The sequence below is a fragment of the Octopus sinensis genome, linkage group LG17 (genome assembly GCF_006345805.1).
Source record: "Octopus sinensis linkage group LG17, ASM634580v1, whole genome shotgun sequence".
Taxonomy (NCBI): Eukaryota; Metazoa; Mollusca; class Cephalopoda; order Octopoda; family Octopodidae; genus Octopus; species Octopus sinensis.
In genome coordinates this window covers 50,247,587-50,266,002 of record NC_043013.1, presented here as the reverse complement: position 1 = coordinate 50,266,002, position 18,416 = coordinate 50,247,587, and the positions used below count along the sequence as shown (strand labels likewise).

The 18,416-nt window shown below is 39.5% G+C and overlaps 1 protein-coding gene across 1 annotated transcript in view; it reads left to right on the top strand.

The window, feature by feature from the left end:
* The window catches only part of LOC115220824 (acetyl-coenzyme A transporter 1-like), a 28,496-nt gene extending 12,913 nt beyond the window's left edge, over nt 1-15,583 (top strand). The window contains exons 6-9 of the mRNA XM_029790998.2: nt 1,823-1,943; nt 11,217-11,325; nt 12,074-12,177; nt 15,314-15,583. Coding sequence (XP_029646858.1) covers nt 1,823-1,943; nt 11,217-11,325; nt 12,074-12,177; nt 15,314-15,478 — 499 coding nt within the window. The 3' untranslated portion in view covers nt 15,479-15,583. The remainder of the gene's footprint in view (nt 1-1,822; nt 1,944-11,216; nt 11,326-12,073; nt 12,178-15,313) is intronic.
* Nucleotides 15,584-18,416: the final 2,833 nt, after the last annotated feature.

The window sequence follows — 18,416 nt, the reverse complement described above, 5'->3', positions numbered from 1 at the left end:
GTCTTTTAGCTAAGATATTTTACTACACTCGCGGAGTGGTTGGCGTTAGGAAGGGCATCCAGCCGTAGAAACACTGCCAGATCTGACTGGGCCTGACGAAGCCTTCCAGCTTCACAGACCCCAGTTGACCCGTCCAACCCATGCTAGCATGGAAAACAGACGCTAAACGATGATGATGATGATGATGATGATTTTACCACTGATTATTATGTATATGGAATACTAATTTAAATTACTAGTATTTGTGATATGGAAATTGTGGGCCTATATATGGGCAACAACAAGAACATGATCAGAAGCATAATTGGAATGGTGTACCTAGAGGTAAAATTCAAACATATCTAACAAATAAAATAGAAAAAGAAATAAGAAAATGTGTTCCACCCAGCCAAATCAATAGCAAAAGCGATTAGCATATTTAAAGAAAAACAAGTCATCACATCTGCTTTATTACACTCAAGTCACTAAATTTAATCAAGTGACCGTCCACACACATATATAAAATCTAATGTACCCACCACCTAATTCATGTAATACAAAAAAATTTTCGTTTACATAAGCTCAATATCTTTCTTCTTGACTTCCCAAAGATTATCTGTTCTTCCCCACTCTCTTTCTCTCTGCTACTGCTCTCAAGTCAGGTTCGCATATGACTCTTCTGTGAAGAATATATGCCTAAACTTTCTACTAATTAAGACAGTCTTGCTTAGAGACTTAGTTTTATTAGTATTGTTGTCCTGCCCTTTATTTGCACACATTCAGCTGATGCAGGGCCAACAATATTTGTTGTTTTAAACAATATTTACCATCTAAACTTTGTTCTCACTAGAATTCATCACTACATATCTAAAGCACTTACTTCCAAAACAGAAACCAATTTCCATTTGTCTGACTTGCTCTGCTGAAACCTTTTAGATACTACCTTCCTCAAACATCATCATCATCATTACCATGGAATTCACCATGCTACGCCAGACTTCACGGTCCATCATGGCATTACGGAGGTCCTGTTGCTGGATGCCTGTATCCCTGGAGATTACATCAGGGTAGGAGAGTGTGCGCCCTCTGGTATCGCGAGCAGATGGCTTCCAGAGGAGAAGAGTAGAAATTGCCTCGTTTTCAGCTCTACAACAATGTCCAGCAAACTGAACTCTCTTACCTTTCACAAGAGATGACACAGGTGGTAATTTCCCATATATTTGCATACACCAAGAGCCTACACAGGATTACAATGAGCAACATGGCATGAAGGCAATACAAAACCAGTTCTGAACTTTGTGACAATTCACTTCCAATAACAATCATATCACAAATATGAAAATTAAGTTTTATTTGTCTCTATTGGAAAAATAAACATTGATGTAGTGCATTAGTTGTTGCTCTGAAAATCTACTTTGTTAAAAGTTTGGAAGGAAGATCTATGTTTACATTGATCAACCAACTTGACTTGACTTGACTTGACAGCATTCACCCGGGGTGGGTTGAGCTGACTTCATTCATCCTCAATGCTGCATCTCTCACAAACGCCGACCAGGCCTGACGATTTGAGGCTAACGACCGCATGATCTCCAACCACTCCTTATTCCGGAGGCGAATGCCGTAGATATGGGGGCCTAGGTTGGGTTCCAGATCAGCCTTGACTCTCATCAGCCAGGTTTTTCGTTGTCCACCACATCGCTTTCGCCAACCCTGAAGGGTTGATGCAAAACACGAGGATAAAGTTGAAAAATTTACTTTAAAATATGGAATCATGTTTATTGGAAGTCTCTTGTTGGATGTGTCCAAATTTGCTCACATATTTTTTTTTTGTTTTTCCTAACAGGCTTCTTATGGCAATACCATCTGCAGGCCTTGTTTATATGGCAAATCATGTTCAGACAGAACCCGGAGTTTTCCCCGCATACTTTTACTTGATTACCATTACCTTTTATGCCTTACATCAGGTACGTTTTGTAGAAAATTTTTTAATTAATTTTAATGATAGTTTTATGACTTTCACAGATGTTATTTAGATATATTTAATTCATTTACATGATTTACTCACAAATACAGTTTCCTAATTCATAAATGTATATATGCGCACATGTATGCTTATATACATATGTATATCAGATGCCATGATAGATTGTTAGCCACTACACACATTTTTTCTGTGTCCCTTTCTGTAGAAGAGCGTAGGCTCGAGACATAAAAGACTTTTTCTATTCCCGAGCGTTATACTAATACATCTGTTTGTTTTGTACACCACCTGTCTTCGTCTTTTGTTTTTTTCATAAATTCTCCCTATGTATATACGGATTGTATGTGTATACATGTATGTGTGATAGGTATATGTATGGTTATGTAGATATGTAATTGATATTGTTGCTATGTTGTCTTCAGTTCTAGCTTACTGCATAACATTTTAGTCAAGTGCCTTATATATATATAAATAAACACACACACACACGCACGCACACATGTGGGCAGATGGGTGCAAAAGAAGGGGGAGAAAATAGTACTCAAATACCAAAGGTAGAGAAACTAGTACTGTATTTTATTGAAGCTGAAAAGACTTCAAGAACTGTAACTCAGAGTTTCACATAACCAATTATCAGGCAGTCATGAGTATCCAGAACAATGCAATAGTTTAAAAGTATTTATAAGTATTCACCATTACCAACTCACCAAATAGACGTTTAAAGCTGATTGGGTGATTTCTTTTCAAAATGATGGGAATCTGTTGGATGAAAGCAAATGACCATAATGAAATAAATAACTATTAAGGTGATTAACTATTAAGCACGACCTTCGAACTTTAGGCCTCACTGAGGAAATGACCAGCGACCGAGACCTTTGGAAATATGCTGTACGTGAGAAGACCAGGCAGAACAAGTGAGTCCAGCCCACTTATGCATGCCTTTCCTCCCTTGGACACACAAAGACCTACTGAGGCAAGCAAAGTCGATATCGAACCTCATCCGACGACAGGCACCCATGCTTGCGAAGACCTGTTGGGGCAAGTGAAATCGAAATCGGAATCGAAATTGAACCAATCCTATGACTGGCACCCGGCAGATGCCAGGACCCCTGGACTGGTGGTACATAAAAAGCACTATCGGAATCATGGCCGATGCCAGCGCCGCCTCGACTGGCTTCCGTGCCGGTGGCACGTAAAAAGCACCATCCGAAGCCAGTGCCGCCTCGACTGGCTTCCGTGCCGGTGGCACGTAAAATGCACCAATCCAACCGTCGCCGATGCCAGCCTCACCTGGCACCTGTGCAGGTGGTACGTAAAAAGCACCCACTACACTCACGGAGTGGTTGGCGTTAGGAAGGGCATCCAGCTGTAGAAACATTGCCAGATAAGACTGGAGCCTGGTGCAGCCTTCTGGCTTCCCAGATCCCCGGTCGAACCATCCAACCCATGCTAGCATGGAGAACGGACATTAAACGATGATGATGATGATGTGAATTGAATAAAAATTAGAAATCGTCCAGCTTCATAGAAACAAGTATTAAAAAAATACACAGAGTGAGAAAGAACTTATAACGAAAAACCTGGCTGATGGCAGTCAAGGTTGATCTGGAACCCAACCTAGGCCCCCATATCTACGGCGTTCGCCGCTGGAATAAGGAATGGTTGGAGATCACGCGGTCGTTAGACTCAAATCACCAGGTCTGGTCAGCGTTTGTGAGAGATGCAGCATTGAGGATGAATGAAGCCAGCTCAACCCACCCCGGGTGAATGCTGTCAAGTCAAGTCAAGTCAAAAGAACTTATAAGGAAAGAAATGAGCAAGTAATTAAAATAGAATTTGAATGGAAATAAAAATAAGAATTTAGGGACAAATGAGTATCATAGGAAAGTATTAAAAATGAATTAATCACTTAAAACCAAGCTTATTATAAGGACATGGGGAAATTGTAGCTCTAGGAGAAAATAGAAGAGAAAGAAAACTATGTGCAAGATAGGCTAAAGGGAGGGAAAGGGTGGGGTGGGGGAAAGGAAACTACAAAGCAAGAAACTGAGACTAAGAGATACAAATGTGCGTAGAAGTAAGTATCATCATCAGCATCATCATCATCATCGTTTAGCGTCCGCTTTCCATGCTAGCATGGGTTGGACGGTTCAACTTGGGTCTGTGAAGCCAGAAGGCTGCACCAGGCCCAGTCTGATCTGTCAATGTTTCTACGGCTGGATGCCCTTCCTAACGCCAACCACTCCATGAGTGTAGTGGGTGCTTTTTACATGCCACCGACACAGGTGCCAGACGAGGCTGGCAAACGGCCATGAACGGATGGTGCTTTTTACGTGCCATCGGCACAGGGGCCAGGCGAGGCTGGCAAACGGCCACGATCGGATAGTGCTTTTTATGTACCACCGGCACGGGGGCCATGTAAGGCTGGCAATGGCCACGATCGGATGGTGCTTTTTACGTGCCACCGGCACGAGGCCAGTCTGGGCGAGTCTGGCAAATGGCCACGATTGGATGGTGCTTTTTATGTGTCACCGGCACGAGGCCAGTCTGGGCGGCGCTGGCAACGGCCATGAACGGATGGTGCTTTTTACGTGCCACCAGCACGTGGCCAGTCTGGGCGAGTCTGGCAAACGGCCACGATTGGATGGTGCTTTTTATGTGTCACCGTCACGAGGCCAGTCTGGGCGGCGCTGGCAACGGCCATGAACGGATGGTGCTTTTTACGTGCCACCGGCACAAGGCCAGTCTGGGCGGCACTGGCAACGGCCACGAACGGATAGTGCTTTTTACGTGCCACCGGCCCGAGGCCAGTCGGGGCGGCGCTGGCAATGGCCACGTTCAGATGGTTCTCTTACGTACCACCGGCACTGGTAACTCAGCTGCAATTTCCATCGATCGATTTCAATTCTGATTCTATGAATCACTATGAATTTTAAAAAATATTTAACTGTAATTTCTATTGTATTTTTTCTTGTACAGCTTTTAAAAAAATACCATTTTGATACATCATTTATGAAATTTTGGGTGACTACTTTAGGAAATATTACAATTTGAATGGTCCAAATAAGTAACTATATTTGGGATGTCATATCTTTGAAACTGAGGTGATAATCATCTTCAAATTACACAAATTAATAGTGATCATGGTATAGTTGTTGCCTTTATTTTTATCAGATTCTTGGAAAGAAAACATTTTTTTGCCAATATTCTAAATATTTATGTAAGGCCTATTTTGTTATGTGTAACAAATGGTCAATCTTGCAGTTTTTTCAAACCTAGCTAAACCCAAATCTACAAGCCTCAGGAACTTGAGTTTTGCCACATTTGTAATAGGTATGGAGGTAAATAAGTCACGAGATTTTGGAACATAACACCATTTCAATCAAATTTTGATAGACTGTTGAAAATAGTTATAAATGGCAGAGTTTTGGATTTTCTACATTTTGACAGTTTGTTTTGCATCATAGTCTTGGGGATGAGCTTTTTATGACAAAAAATTTTTGAAAATTTTTTTTTTTTTTTTCCCACCAATCCCACACCCTCTGGACCAATTTTGGCACTATGCACTTAAAAGTAATGAGTGAAACCTTTTCAGAAAAAAAAAATATCAAAAATGTTGGAGTGGCTGTGTGGTAAGTAGCTTGCTAACCAACCACATGGTTCCGGGTTCAGTTCCACTGCATGGCATCTTGGGCAAGTGTCTTCTGCTATAGCCTCGGGCCGACCAAAGCCTTGTGAGTGGATTTGGTAGACGGAAACTGAAAGAAGCTCATCATAAATATGTTTATATGTATATGTATGTGTGTGTGTCTGTGTTTGTTCCTCTAGCATTGCTTGACAACCGATGCTGGTGTGTTTACGTACCCATAACTTAGCGGTTCGGCAAAAGAGACCAATAGAATAAGTACTAGACTTACAAAGAATAAGTCCTGGGGTCAATTTGCTCGACAAAAGGCGGTGCTCCAGCATGGCCGCAGTCAAATGACTGACACAAGTAAAAGAGTAAATGTAAAGATGTGCTGTTTAAGGGAGATTTAGCTGTTGTTTCTAGCACATCCTACAACCACCTTATACCTTTCTCAGGATTTCATGTAGACCTAACAAAATGCGAAAATTAATTCTTTGCTTTAAGCATTAAAAACAAATTAAAGTCATCTACAACATCTGTAACTTAAGGCAAACTCGTTAGGAGAGAGAAAAAAAAACCTAAACAAATGTGTAGACACTGACAGAAATTATCCCAACTCTATTCAAAATCAGAAAAATAAACATCACATCTGACTTTAATAGTCTACAAAATTATATTCATTGTGCAATAAATGAAAGTCAACTTCATATTTAAGCCATTATTTTTTCTGTAAGAACCTTCTCTGACATTCTATGAGTCAACTTCCGGTACAAATGTTTATGTTTGGTACACCTTTTTGCAACAAAAAAAGTTTCAAAAGAATTTCTAGAAATGATCTGCTCATGTAAGGAGTGGCTGTGTGGTAAGTAGCTTGCTAACCAACCACATGGTTCTGGGTTCAGTCCCACTGCGTAGCATCTTGGGCAAATGTCTTCTGCTATAGCCCCGGGCCGACCAATGCCTTGTGAGTGGATTTGGTAGACGGAAACTGAAAGAAGCCTGTCATATATATGTATATATATATGTGTGTGTGTGTGTGTGTGTGTCTGTCCCCCTAGCATTGCTTGACAACCAATGATGGTGTGTTTACATCCCCATAACTTAGTGGTTCAGCAAAAGAGACCGATAGAATAAGTACTGGGCTTACAAAGAATAAGTCCCCAGGGTCGATTTGCTCAACTAAAGGCGGTGCTCCAGCATGGCCACAGTCAAAATGACTGAAACAAGTAAAAGAGTAAAAAGAGTACCCCCTAAATTTTTTTTTTTATTTTCACTAAAAAGAAAAGTGCATAAATTACATGGGTCTTTACGGTACTTTGGTATAACAAAACTGTGCATCTGTACACTTATATACAAATTTACAAGCATACATGTGCACGTTCAAACATGCATGCATACATATACATGAATATAAATACATATATATTAATGACAGGAGTCAGATGCAGTACAAGATGCAGCAGTTGAGCAACAACATTTTTTAAGTGTTGCACAGGAAATAGTGCAACAGTTGTCATGGCTACAGATAAAGCTTTAGCTATGTACCCTTGCACACAAGACTGCAGCAATTGATGGACCCCAGTTGGCCACCAACACCATTTCTGCTAATAAATATAAGAGGCCTGCTGCAGAACAACAGCAAATGCAGAATTGCGTGCCTGAAGAATCTTTCTGCATGCAATCAAGCTAAATGCATCGCACTTAGAGAAACACATCAATCTGCAGACGTAAATCATGCGGGGTTACTCATACCAATGTATGCTACCTTCCGTACAGACAGAAGAAAAAGAAGCCATAGTGGAGTTGCAGTGTACATCCGTGAAGATGTCACACCATTAACCCTGCTACCGAACTCAAACTTGGTGTGTGACACACTCATCGTACATCTAAAGCAACTTGATATTGTGCTATGCACACTATATACAGTGGAGGCGCAATGGCCCAGTGGTTAGGGCAGCGGACTCGCGGTCGTAGGATCGCGGTTTCGATTCCCAGACCGGGTGTTGTGAGTGTTTATTGAGCGAAAACACCTAAAAGCTCCACAAGGCTCCGGCAGGGATGGTGGTGATCCCTGCTGTACTCTTTTACCACAACTTTCTCTCACTCTTACTTCCTGTTTCTGTTGTACCTGTATTTCAAAGGGCCGGCCTTGTCACTCTCTGTGTCACGCTGAATATCCCCGAGAACTGCGTTAAGGGTACACGTGTCTGTGGAGTGCTCAGCCACTTACACGTTAATTTCACGAGCAGGCTGTTCCATTGATCGGATCAACCGGAACCCTCATCGTCATAACTAACGGAGTGCTTCCATATACAGCCCACTTGATGCCTCAAATCATGACAGAAAATTTGAGGAATGCCTCAGTGCAATAAAGGAAGTACTAACACAATTGGATCAACATACTACTATATTCCTGATGGGTGACTTCAACTTGCCCAACATCAGGTGGCCTGAGGGCAATGTAACCCCAGGAATGACGCACAAAGAACAAAATCAAGCAGAATCTCTACTTAATCTTAGGAAAATGCTATTTATGGAGCAGATCGTATTCTCCCCAACCAGGCACAAAAATATCCACAACATAAATATATCACCAACAATATTTCCTGACCATAACATGATAGAACTGATAATGTATGGCCCAGAATTAACCAAACATATACTCCGCACAGATGGCACTCAAACCCTGTCCAGCCTAAATCTCTATAAGGCTGACTGGAAGTCACTTGGAAAACAGATACTCCAGTAGGATTGGCCTAAAAGCCTCTCTATGCGAGACATAGATGTGAAACTCAATAAATTCATGTCAATAATGCAAGCCATATGCATTAAATGTGTCCCAGCGAAGAGAGCCAATACACACAAAAACAGCATTCCCTGAGACAGGGGAATACTCATGTGGCAGAGAATTAAGGTCTCGAATCATTTAAACAAACACCTCAATGACAGTGTGAAATCCTACCTGACAGAGAAACTCTTCGAGACTGAAAATAAACACAGAATCTCCCATGAAAAAGAAAGAGAAATCTGGGCAATCAAAAATATAAAAATAAATCCTAAAGCCTTCTACATGTTGGCAAAGGAGTTTGCCTCAGTATGCTATCAGATAGGCCACTATTTGGTAAAACCAACTCACTAACTGCAGACCTGGGCAAGATAAGTGAAGCACTAAATAAACAATTCCAATGTGTTTTCACTTCTCCACTGGAAAATATGCAAATAAACAAGCCTGAGGAGTTTTTTAATGTAACAAATCTAATCAGAAAAGAGGCAACCATCGATTACATCAACATAACAGAAGAGGATGTAATATTGGCCATTGATGAGATGAGATCAAACTCAGCAATGAGCCCAGATGAACTCTCAGCTGTTCTCTTAAAGACATGTGAAACGGCTCTAGCCTTTTTGTTGCAAAAAGGCGTACCAAACATCATATGGGGATAGCTGTGTGAAAAAGTGTCGCATCCTAGTGGAAGAGGTAGACCCAGGAAAACCTGAGATGAGGTAGTGAAGCACGACCTTTGAACATTAGGCCTCACCAAGGCAATGACTAGTGACCGAGACCTTTGGAAATATGCTGTGTTTGAGAAGACCCGGCAAGCCAAGTGAGACCATAACCTGTGCCCTTTGCCAGTGGTGTAACCAGCCCATTTATGCATACCTTTCTTTCATTGGACACTAAACTCTGCTTGCGAGGACCTGTTGAGGCAAGTGAAATCGACATCAAATTCGATGACAGCACCACTTGACTCGTATCCATGCTAGTGGAATGTTAAGAGCACCATCTGAGCATGATCGTTACCAGGGCCGCTGACTGGCTCCTGTGCTGGTGGCACGTAAAAAGCACTATTCAAGCTTGATCATTACCAGTGTCGCCTTACTGGCACTTGTGCAAGTGGCACGTGAATAACAACATTCGAGCAAGGTCGTTACCAGTGCCTCTGGACTGGCTCCTGTGCAGCTGCCATGTAAAAAACATCATTTGAGCATGGCCGTTGCCAGTACCGCCTGACTGGCCCTCGTACCAGTGGCACATAAAAACACCCACTACACTCATGGAGTGGCTGGCGTTGGGAAGAGCATCCAGCTGTAGAAACTCTTCCAGAACAGATTAGAGCCTGGTGCAGCCATCTGGATTGCCAGTCCTCAGTCAAACCGTCCAACCCATGCCAGCATGGAAAGCAGATGTTAAATGATGATGATGATGATGATGATATACACATTGCTACTGTGGAGTTGCATATTTTTAATTGAATGTCTAACAATAAGTCATTATGACTGGTTTCCGTCATGAATTTGATAGATGGGTAAAGTGTTCAGAATGTTCGCCTCCCTTGACAAGCACCAGGTCACGCTTGCGTCACAAGAAGATAAATTTTCTAGACTTGATCCGTGGTGAAAGCAGATCAATGGAATATTTGTAGATCATCAGTTCATCTTTCTTTCTTTTTTTCTTTTCTCTCTCTAACTAAGCCTCTAAAAATTCACCACACACATACACATGCTTACACACACACATACATACACATATAGATTCAAAATAACCAAGAACATCTCAACCTCTCCAAAACATCCTCTTCCCATAATCCAAGAAAACAAATTCAACTCCAGATTTTTGTCAATTAACTCACATAGTGTCTCATTTGGGACACCACAGTCTGTGACTCTTTTGCTCCTTCCCGCATCATGAATGCTGTGATTAATGGGAGAGTCATTGCTTCTAAAGCTGAATGAAACAAAACATTGAAGTATTGAGACCTGTGGCATTTAAGATATTTGGAGGGACTGGGACACTAACAGCAAAGTTCTTGTCATTGTTGGCAGTTCACTTCATCGTGGTGTCAGGTGATGCCCGTGAGGGTGCTTGGTTTTTTTCAATGCCTTAACCTTACCATCGCTCATGGTAATGCCATGAGCATGCTAGCTTGCTTCAGTAGGTTCTGTTGAACTTTGTGGTGTGTGACCAATTGAAGTACTTGATGCTATATTGATGAGTTTCTCCTTTTCTTTGTTTTTTTTTCTTGGAAATTGTAGCTAAGACACCCGTACCGGTAACACATAAAAAGCACCGTCCAAACGTGGCAGATACTAGCGCCGCCTGACTGGTGTCCATGTTGGTGACACATAAAAGCACCAACAAGCACCGTCCGAACGTGGCAGATACTAGCGCCACCTGACTGGCGTCTGTGTCAGTGACACGTAAAAGCACTAACTGATCGTGGCCGTTTGCCAGCTTGCTCTGGCACGTAAAAAGCACCCACTACACTCATGGAGTGGTTGGCGTTAGGAAGGGCATCCAGCTGTAGAAACACTGCCAAATCAGACTGGAGCCTGGTGCAGCCTCCATGGCTTACCAGACCCCAGTCGAACCGTCCAACCCATGCTAGCATGGAAAACGGACATTAAATGGTGATGATGATGTTATTCTTTTGTTAAATATATTCCTCTTCATATTTTGAATAAAAAATACTGTATAAAATGTATGAATTTTCTACATTAATGTTGTTTATTGAACATTTTTCATGCTTTTATAATGGATGTCCTTCCTTTTGTCTTTCCTTTGTATGCCAATATTATTCATTGTTTCCCTGAATACTATTATTAACATTAGAATATATTTTTATTCAGGTAACATTGTATTGTATGTTTGTGTCTGGAATGGCTATGTCGGCCAAAGTAAGTGATCCTGCGATTGGTGGTTCTTACATGACTTTGTTAAATACTGTTAATAACTTGGGTAAGTATTTTGCTAATTACAGTGTAACTCTTGTAAACTCAGTTGAATCAGTAATTTGATGGAATTAATGGATAAGATGATGGTATGGAATTAAGGGATAAGATGATGGTAAATGTTTTGTTGTAATTGAAATTAACTTTAGTACAAGGGTAACCAACATACCATCTTTTCTTTATTTTGTTATGCTACTAGTATTTAAATTATAAAATATTAGTGCTATACTTTGTTGAGGTTTGGTTGCTATGATTACCTTTACCTACCTATATTATACTAAATACAAATTTTTATGTCATAGAATAAATATTTTTGTGTATGTTAGATTTTTTAAATGTTTTGTTATATTTAATATGTTTCTTTACCTGTTATTTAAATATAAAATTAAATAAAATAAATACTTAATAAAATAAAATAACGAAGATGTACTTGCATAGCAAGTGACTTGATCTGAGATCGTGTGCTGGAACGAAAACAATTGCAGTGTGGAAGGTGTTTATAAGCCATTTCAGAAACACACAAAAACCGTTAGATTCACTTCAACATTTAAATTTAATTTGTCAAAATATTTTCATCGCTTTGAGACCGTGACCTGTTCGCTGACAAAGCTTCGTGCTGCATCTCTTGTTAAAATTAAATAAATCCTAAATATAAAGTATTGGAGTATATTTATCAAAAAATAGATATTGAAAAATAATTTGTAATAAAATATTGAAGTACTTCTGGCATGTTGTTTTTTAATTTTTCTGTTTAGGTGGCAATTGGCCAGCTACAATTGCTTTATGGTTAGTTGAGAGTCTGACAATCAAGACTTGTTCTTCAGATAATAGTTCTTGTTCTGATGCAGTAAATGCTGAGGTAAGGAAATTCTTTTAATTGCTTCTTAAATATTCTTAGATCTAATCATTGCTATCACCAATAAAAGTGTCTGCATCTGTGACAAAGATTTTCAGTTATAGAAAAAAAAATTATTTAATCTGATTCTTTAAGGCTAATAATGATTTTCATTTTCAAATGCATAATTTTAGAGACAATAGAATATTAGTATCTATAAATGGAATTTTAACTCTATAGGTGCAGGTATGGCTTGTAGTAAAAAGTTTGCTTCCCAACCACATTGCTCTGGGTTCCATCCCACTGTGTGACACCTGAGGCAAGTGTTTTCTACATCCCCTGGCCAACCAAAACCTTGTGAATGGATTTAGTAGACGTCTCTCATTTCTATATGTATGTGTGTTACACTCTCTTTATGCTGACATTGCACATAGTTGTCAATGAGTGTTATTGTAATGCAAATGGTGTACTTTGTTTCTAATATTCTGGTCATGAGAAATTATTACCTTACTTGGAAACAGGTGAAGGTTGGCAACAGAGAAGGCATCAAGGTATTGGGTTGAACAGTTTGGTGAAAACTGGTAAGCATTCATTGGGCTGGTGTTTATCTCCAGTTTCCATACTATTTAAGAGATGAGAAATAAACCTCTACTTGTGTAGGATGAATATGTTTATTATAAGTTACCTTTCCTCGGGAAGGAACTGAACTCTGCACCAGAAGCTAGAATATCCATCAATTCAGACTGATGAGAATTGTGTGTGAAGTTGGAACTTCTTTGTGTTAATGTTTGTTGAGTATAGAAAATCATCTCTTGTGAAAGGTAGGAGAGTCCAGTTTGCTGGACATTGTTGTAGAGCTGAAAAAGAGGTAATTTCTACTCTCCTCCTCTGGAAGCCATCTACTCGCAATACCAGAGGGCGCACACTCTCCTACCCTGATGTAATCTCCAGGGATACAAGCATCCAGCAACAGGACCTCCGTAATGCCATGATGGACCGTGAAGTCTGGCGTAGCATAGTAAATTCCATTGTCTCGACCACGGTCGAACAATGATGATGATGATGAAAGAAAATCAGGGATAGTGTTCCAAAGAGTTACCGTTTTAAGGAGGCAGGATTTGGAAAACTCTTTACTGAATCTGAAGGAGGGGTACTGTGAAGAGACGACAAAAGCAAAATAGGGGGTTGCATCAGCAGAATATAGAGAAAGAGAACATACAGCAAGCATAATCTGTGAGTGAAGATTTATCTTAGAGTGTATTGGTATATTCTCAGACATTGTATAGCTATGTGAGTAGTTAGTTAATTTGGCTCAAAAGCAAATAGCAAGGCCATGTAGGGGGACATGGAGTTAAGTACAGGGTGGTGTTCATGTAAAGAGTTCAGGCCACTTGAGATCAAGGGAGGCTTTGAACAAAGCAGTCGTCAGCATCTTCACCATCTCGTCTGGCAGCTTGTTCCACGGATCCGCAACCCAGACGGAGAAAGCTCCTCTCCTTCGATTGAGATGAAGTAGGTTCAATTGAGTAGGTTCGTTAGTGCTTTGTAGATGTCTGCAACTGTTCACAGCTGAAAAATACTCAGACTTTGGAGAAAGATTTATCAGAGATTGCAAAACCTGATGATTTGTGAAGTCTGAGATTTTACTTGTGCTGTTCAGGAATTGGGAAGAGACTGTATTTTGTTGTGACTAGGATGTTATGTCTTTATTGGAGGAAATTTTCAAAATCAACTGAAATACTATGATTCATGTAACCAGATCATGGCAGTTTTTTCTAAAACTGCCATGACCATTTATAACTAGAACAAACATATTTTAAATCTTTATATATAAAAGTGAGGTTGTGTGCTGTCTATCTCCTATGATTTAGATTCCTAACTACTCCCACATTTTGCGGTGCAGTGTAACCAAAAGCGGGTATCTTATAGTCGTGATTCATATCAAGCCCTTCTGGGTATTAGCATGAGTCTACGATTTAAAAAAAAAATTGCCATCATTTTTTCCATTTTTTTGCTTTTATATAAGGGAAGTAACTCTCTAAAAATGTCTACGATGAGTCAACGATTAAAAAAAAATTTACCATCATTTTTTTTCCATTTTTAATGCATTTTTTTGCTATTTTTTAGCTATAACTCTCTAAAAATGCTTATATAGTTATTTCCCTTACAAACCCGAGCAACGCCGGGCGATACTGCTAGTATAATATATTTGTTTAAATAAAATGTGTTTTTAATATAAATGTTTTCACCCAGAGTACTATTTGATTTCTTGACTGTTTTGATTCTTATTTAATCTACTGTTTGTTATTAATAGTTCTAAATTATTTCCAGTTACAAAAAGAGTTGTAAAAATTCCTGTGAAAACTAACTGGCTTGATACTGGTAGATTTGGACATTACTAAAAAAAATCAGAAATATTAAATTTCTAAATATCTCATAGAGATATGTACAGTGGTGGAGCGATAGAATGGTTGTATACTGTCAATCTAATGTGACAGTAGGGGATTACACCACCGCTGTTTAGCCCTAGGAAGCATCGAACGCTTCCTGTCAGCTTCAACACATTTACTGTGTCCTTATATATATTTACGAAGGGGAGACAAACACCCCCAACAGCTAGGCCTGCATCTAGAGACACGCATGTTTCAGGGTCTTTGCCCATCATCGGTCTAGAGTAGCAGACGCCCACCAGCTGCAGACATCTGTCCCGACTTCGGAAATATTAGATATATATATTTGCGAAGTCGGGACAGACATCTGCAGCTAGCAGGCTTTTGCTACTCTAGACCGATGATGGGCAAAGACCCTGAAACATGCGTGTCTCTAGATGCAGGCCTAGCTGTTGGGTGTGTTTGTCTCCCCTTTGTAAATATATATAAGGACACAGGAAATGTGTCGAAGCCGACAGGAAGCGTTTGATGCTTCCTAGGGCTAAACAGCGGTGGTGTAATCCCCTACTGTCATGTTAAATTGACAGTATATAACTATTATAAAAAAAAATCAGTTATGTTTTTAATAAAAACTAGTATAAATTATATTTTGAAATTTAAAACATACTTATATGCTTTTATATGTGAAATTAATAGATTTCCTTGTTGTTTGTTTTCATTATATTGTTTTATATATTAAATGATTTTTTCCCATCTTCTTATCTTTTTAGAGATGCACTGGAAAAGGTGGAACATGTTTAACTATAATTGATGGATATTACATAGAAATTGTGTTTTGTTTAGTGATTGGTTTCCTCTGGTATTTTAATAGAAGGTCTACCATTAACCGATTACAGAACCTTAAAGCAGACCAATGGAAAGTGCCAAGACAATGACATTCTTGCAGCTTGCATAATATTTAGTGTTTATTATCAACAAAAGCTAATTGTTCAAAAGAATAATAAACATTTTAATTTGAAAATATTTTTGAAGGCTGTAAATTCAATTTTTTTTTTTCTTTCCTTTTCCATTTCCACAGGTCTTGTACTGTCGTGTTATTTTCAGATAATAGTGTAAATCCTAGTACTTAACCTTGTTGCAAAATGCCTCTTTGGAACCTCTGAAGACAAATTTTTTAGCAGTGTGAGGACAGTTAATAACAACAGTGATCTCTCAGTGATGGGTGGTATTTGTGTACTACCAACCAAGAAGCCAAACTTACTACTGACCCCTGACCCAACTTTTCATCTTTGATCTCCTCAAGCGATCAAGACTTAATTTGTAATTTGTTTGAAACTCATGCAAACCCAAATCATCAGCTCCTGAATATGTGTGTATGTTTGTACACATACACATATCATCATCATCATCATCATTAACATTTAACGTCCATTTTCCATGGTGTCATGGGTTGGGCAGCTTGAGAGGAACTGGCAAGGCCAGAGGCTGCACCAGGTTTCTACAACAGGATGCCCTTCCTAATGCCAGCCACTTTACAGAGTGAACTAGGTGCTTTTTATGCGGCATCAGCACCCACACCAATGCTTTTTGGGTCTCAATTCTATTGTTGTGGGTGGGTCTTCTTGAATACAGCAATGTGCCACATATCTCAGTCCTCAGTCATCTCCTTCATAAGGTTCAGCATTTTAAGATCGGCATTCAGTAGGAAGTATTGAAGGCTAATCTCACAACACTGAAGATGTATATAGACCAAATATGCGGCTGGTGTAAAGCTCCAGCCAGACAGGGTTGATGAGACAGTGGGGTAGACAGACTCATAAAAGTGAAAAGACAGACATGGGAAGACTGGAAGAATGAGAGCAGCAGAGAATTATATCTGGCTAGCAGTAATACCTGTCATTAATTGGGTAATTACTTTTATTTTTTCTCGGGAGCCACATTCAAAGTGTTATTATATTGAGAGATTTACTCCTCCTGTATGTGTGTATTTTATAAGAAAAAACATGTAATAATTGAAGTAGAAAAAAAGGTCAATTTCATACACGAACTTCTGTTTGTTTATTATATGACAATAATAAGTGAGTTGTATGTGTTATTTTATATATCAATACAGTAATGGCAATTATATTATACACAAGGCTTTGGTTGGCACAAAGCTGTAATGAAAGAGAATTGCACAATGTGCTGCACAGTGGAACTGAACCCAAGGCAACATGGTTGGAAAGCAAGCTTCTCGAACTCACAGCCAATCCAATAATGGAGAGCTACGTTTTGGATAATATATTCCTTGATACAATATGGTTAACAAAAAGATGGGTTATTTAGGCGGGAAGATCTTTGATTTTAATATTTCCTCGAGCAACGCAACAACTAACAACGCTTCACCATACAGGGTGTTCCAGAATTAAACTATATGTTTCAATGAAATTGAGCAAATTTTAAAAAAACTGACAGAATTTTATGTTTATTATCAAAACAAATAGTTTTATAAATCTCAAGTTAAACATTTATTGAAAATTTTCAACATGTCTGTATCCCTTTATACTTCAGATCTCTACTTAGCGTTGTGAAACACATTTTGAAGCATTTCAGGGGTTAGCTCTTCAAAGCCACAGTCGAACCAATTCTACTATATGGCTCAGAAACCTGGATGTTATCAAAGAAGCTTGAGAGGCGGTTGGATGGAACCTACACTCGCCTCCTTATGAGAGCTCAAAATCTCTCGTGGAAGCGCTATCCAGCCAAAATGCAAATATATGGGAAACTACCACCTGTGTCATCTCTTGTGAAAGGTAGGAGAGTCCAGTTTGCTGGACATTGTTGTAGAGCTGAAAAAGAGGTAATTTCTACTCTTCTCCTCTGGAAGCCATCTACTCGCAATACCAGAGGGCGCACACTCTCCTACCCTGATGTAATCTCCAGGGATACAGGCATCCAGCAACAGGACCTCCGTAATGCCATGATGGACCGTGAAGTCTGGCATCGCATGGTAAATTCCATTGTCTCGACCACGATCTTGCACTGCTAACTGAATGTGTTCTTTAAGCTCAGCCAAACGATTGCTCCATCTTGGGAATGGAGGTTAAGAAAATGGTTGCTGCCAAATTGAAAAAAAGCTGTCATGGACAAATGAGAAGGGTCCAACTGGAATGAAAATAAAATTATAAACAAAATTAAAAATTTATACACTTTTAACACATATTAAACATGATAAGCATAAATAGAAGTGAGTTTTAAAAAAGATGCATCCAATTTCACTCAAATCATCATTAATCCTGGGACACCCTGTATTACTCGTCTGACTAAACGAGGGAGAGAACACAGGGAGTGGGGACTAATTGCAGGTGGCGAGCATAGCTTCCGGAAGTGGTCACACAGTCGAACTCAAATGGCTGTGAGTCACAACAGCAGTTTGTTTTTTTTTTTTGTATGAACATTTTGCATTATATAGTTCAGGCATGGATGACATAGAAGGCAGACATGCTGCGTTGCACATGATTGGAAACGTGAAACATCAACAGGGCACTTCTGGAGAATGGATGAATGGGTTTTTTTGTGCCTTTACCCAGCTGCACACACACATGTACATGGCCCCGTGGTATGTGGGATGGTAACATGAAGCATCAACAGGGTGCTGACAAAAGTTTTCATGTTCTTCTCATTTCCTCTGCCAAATTGGACAAAAAAGTTTTCATGAAATATTATCTGCTACCTATGATGCATAAATAGCATCAATATTTTATCGTCGGAAAATGGCCTAAAACAAAGGTAAAACCTAGCGCAGTATACTCACATCTGATTAATCTACATTTTGGTGGGGAATTATTTTAGTCAACAACTATTTGAGGAGCCTGGTTAATGTTTGTTGCAAAT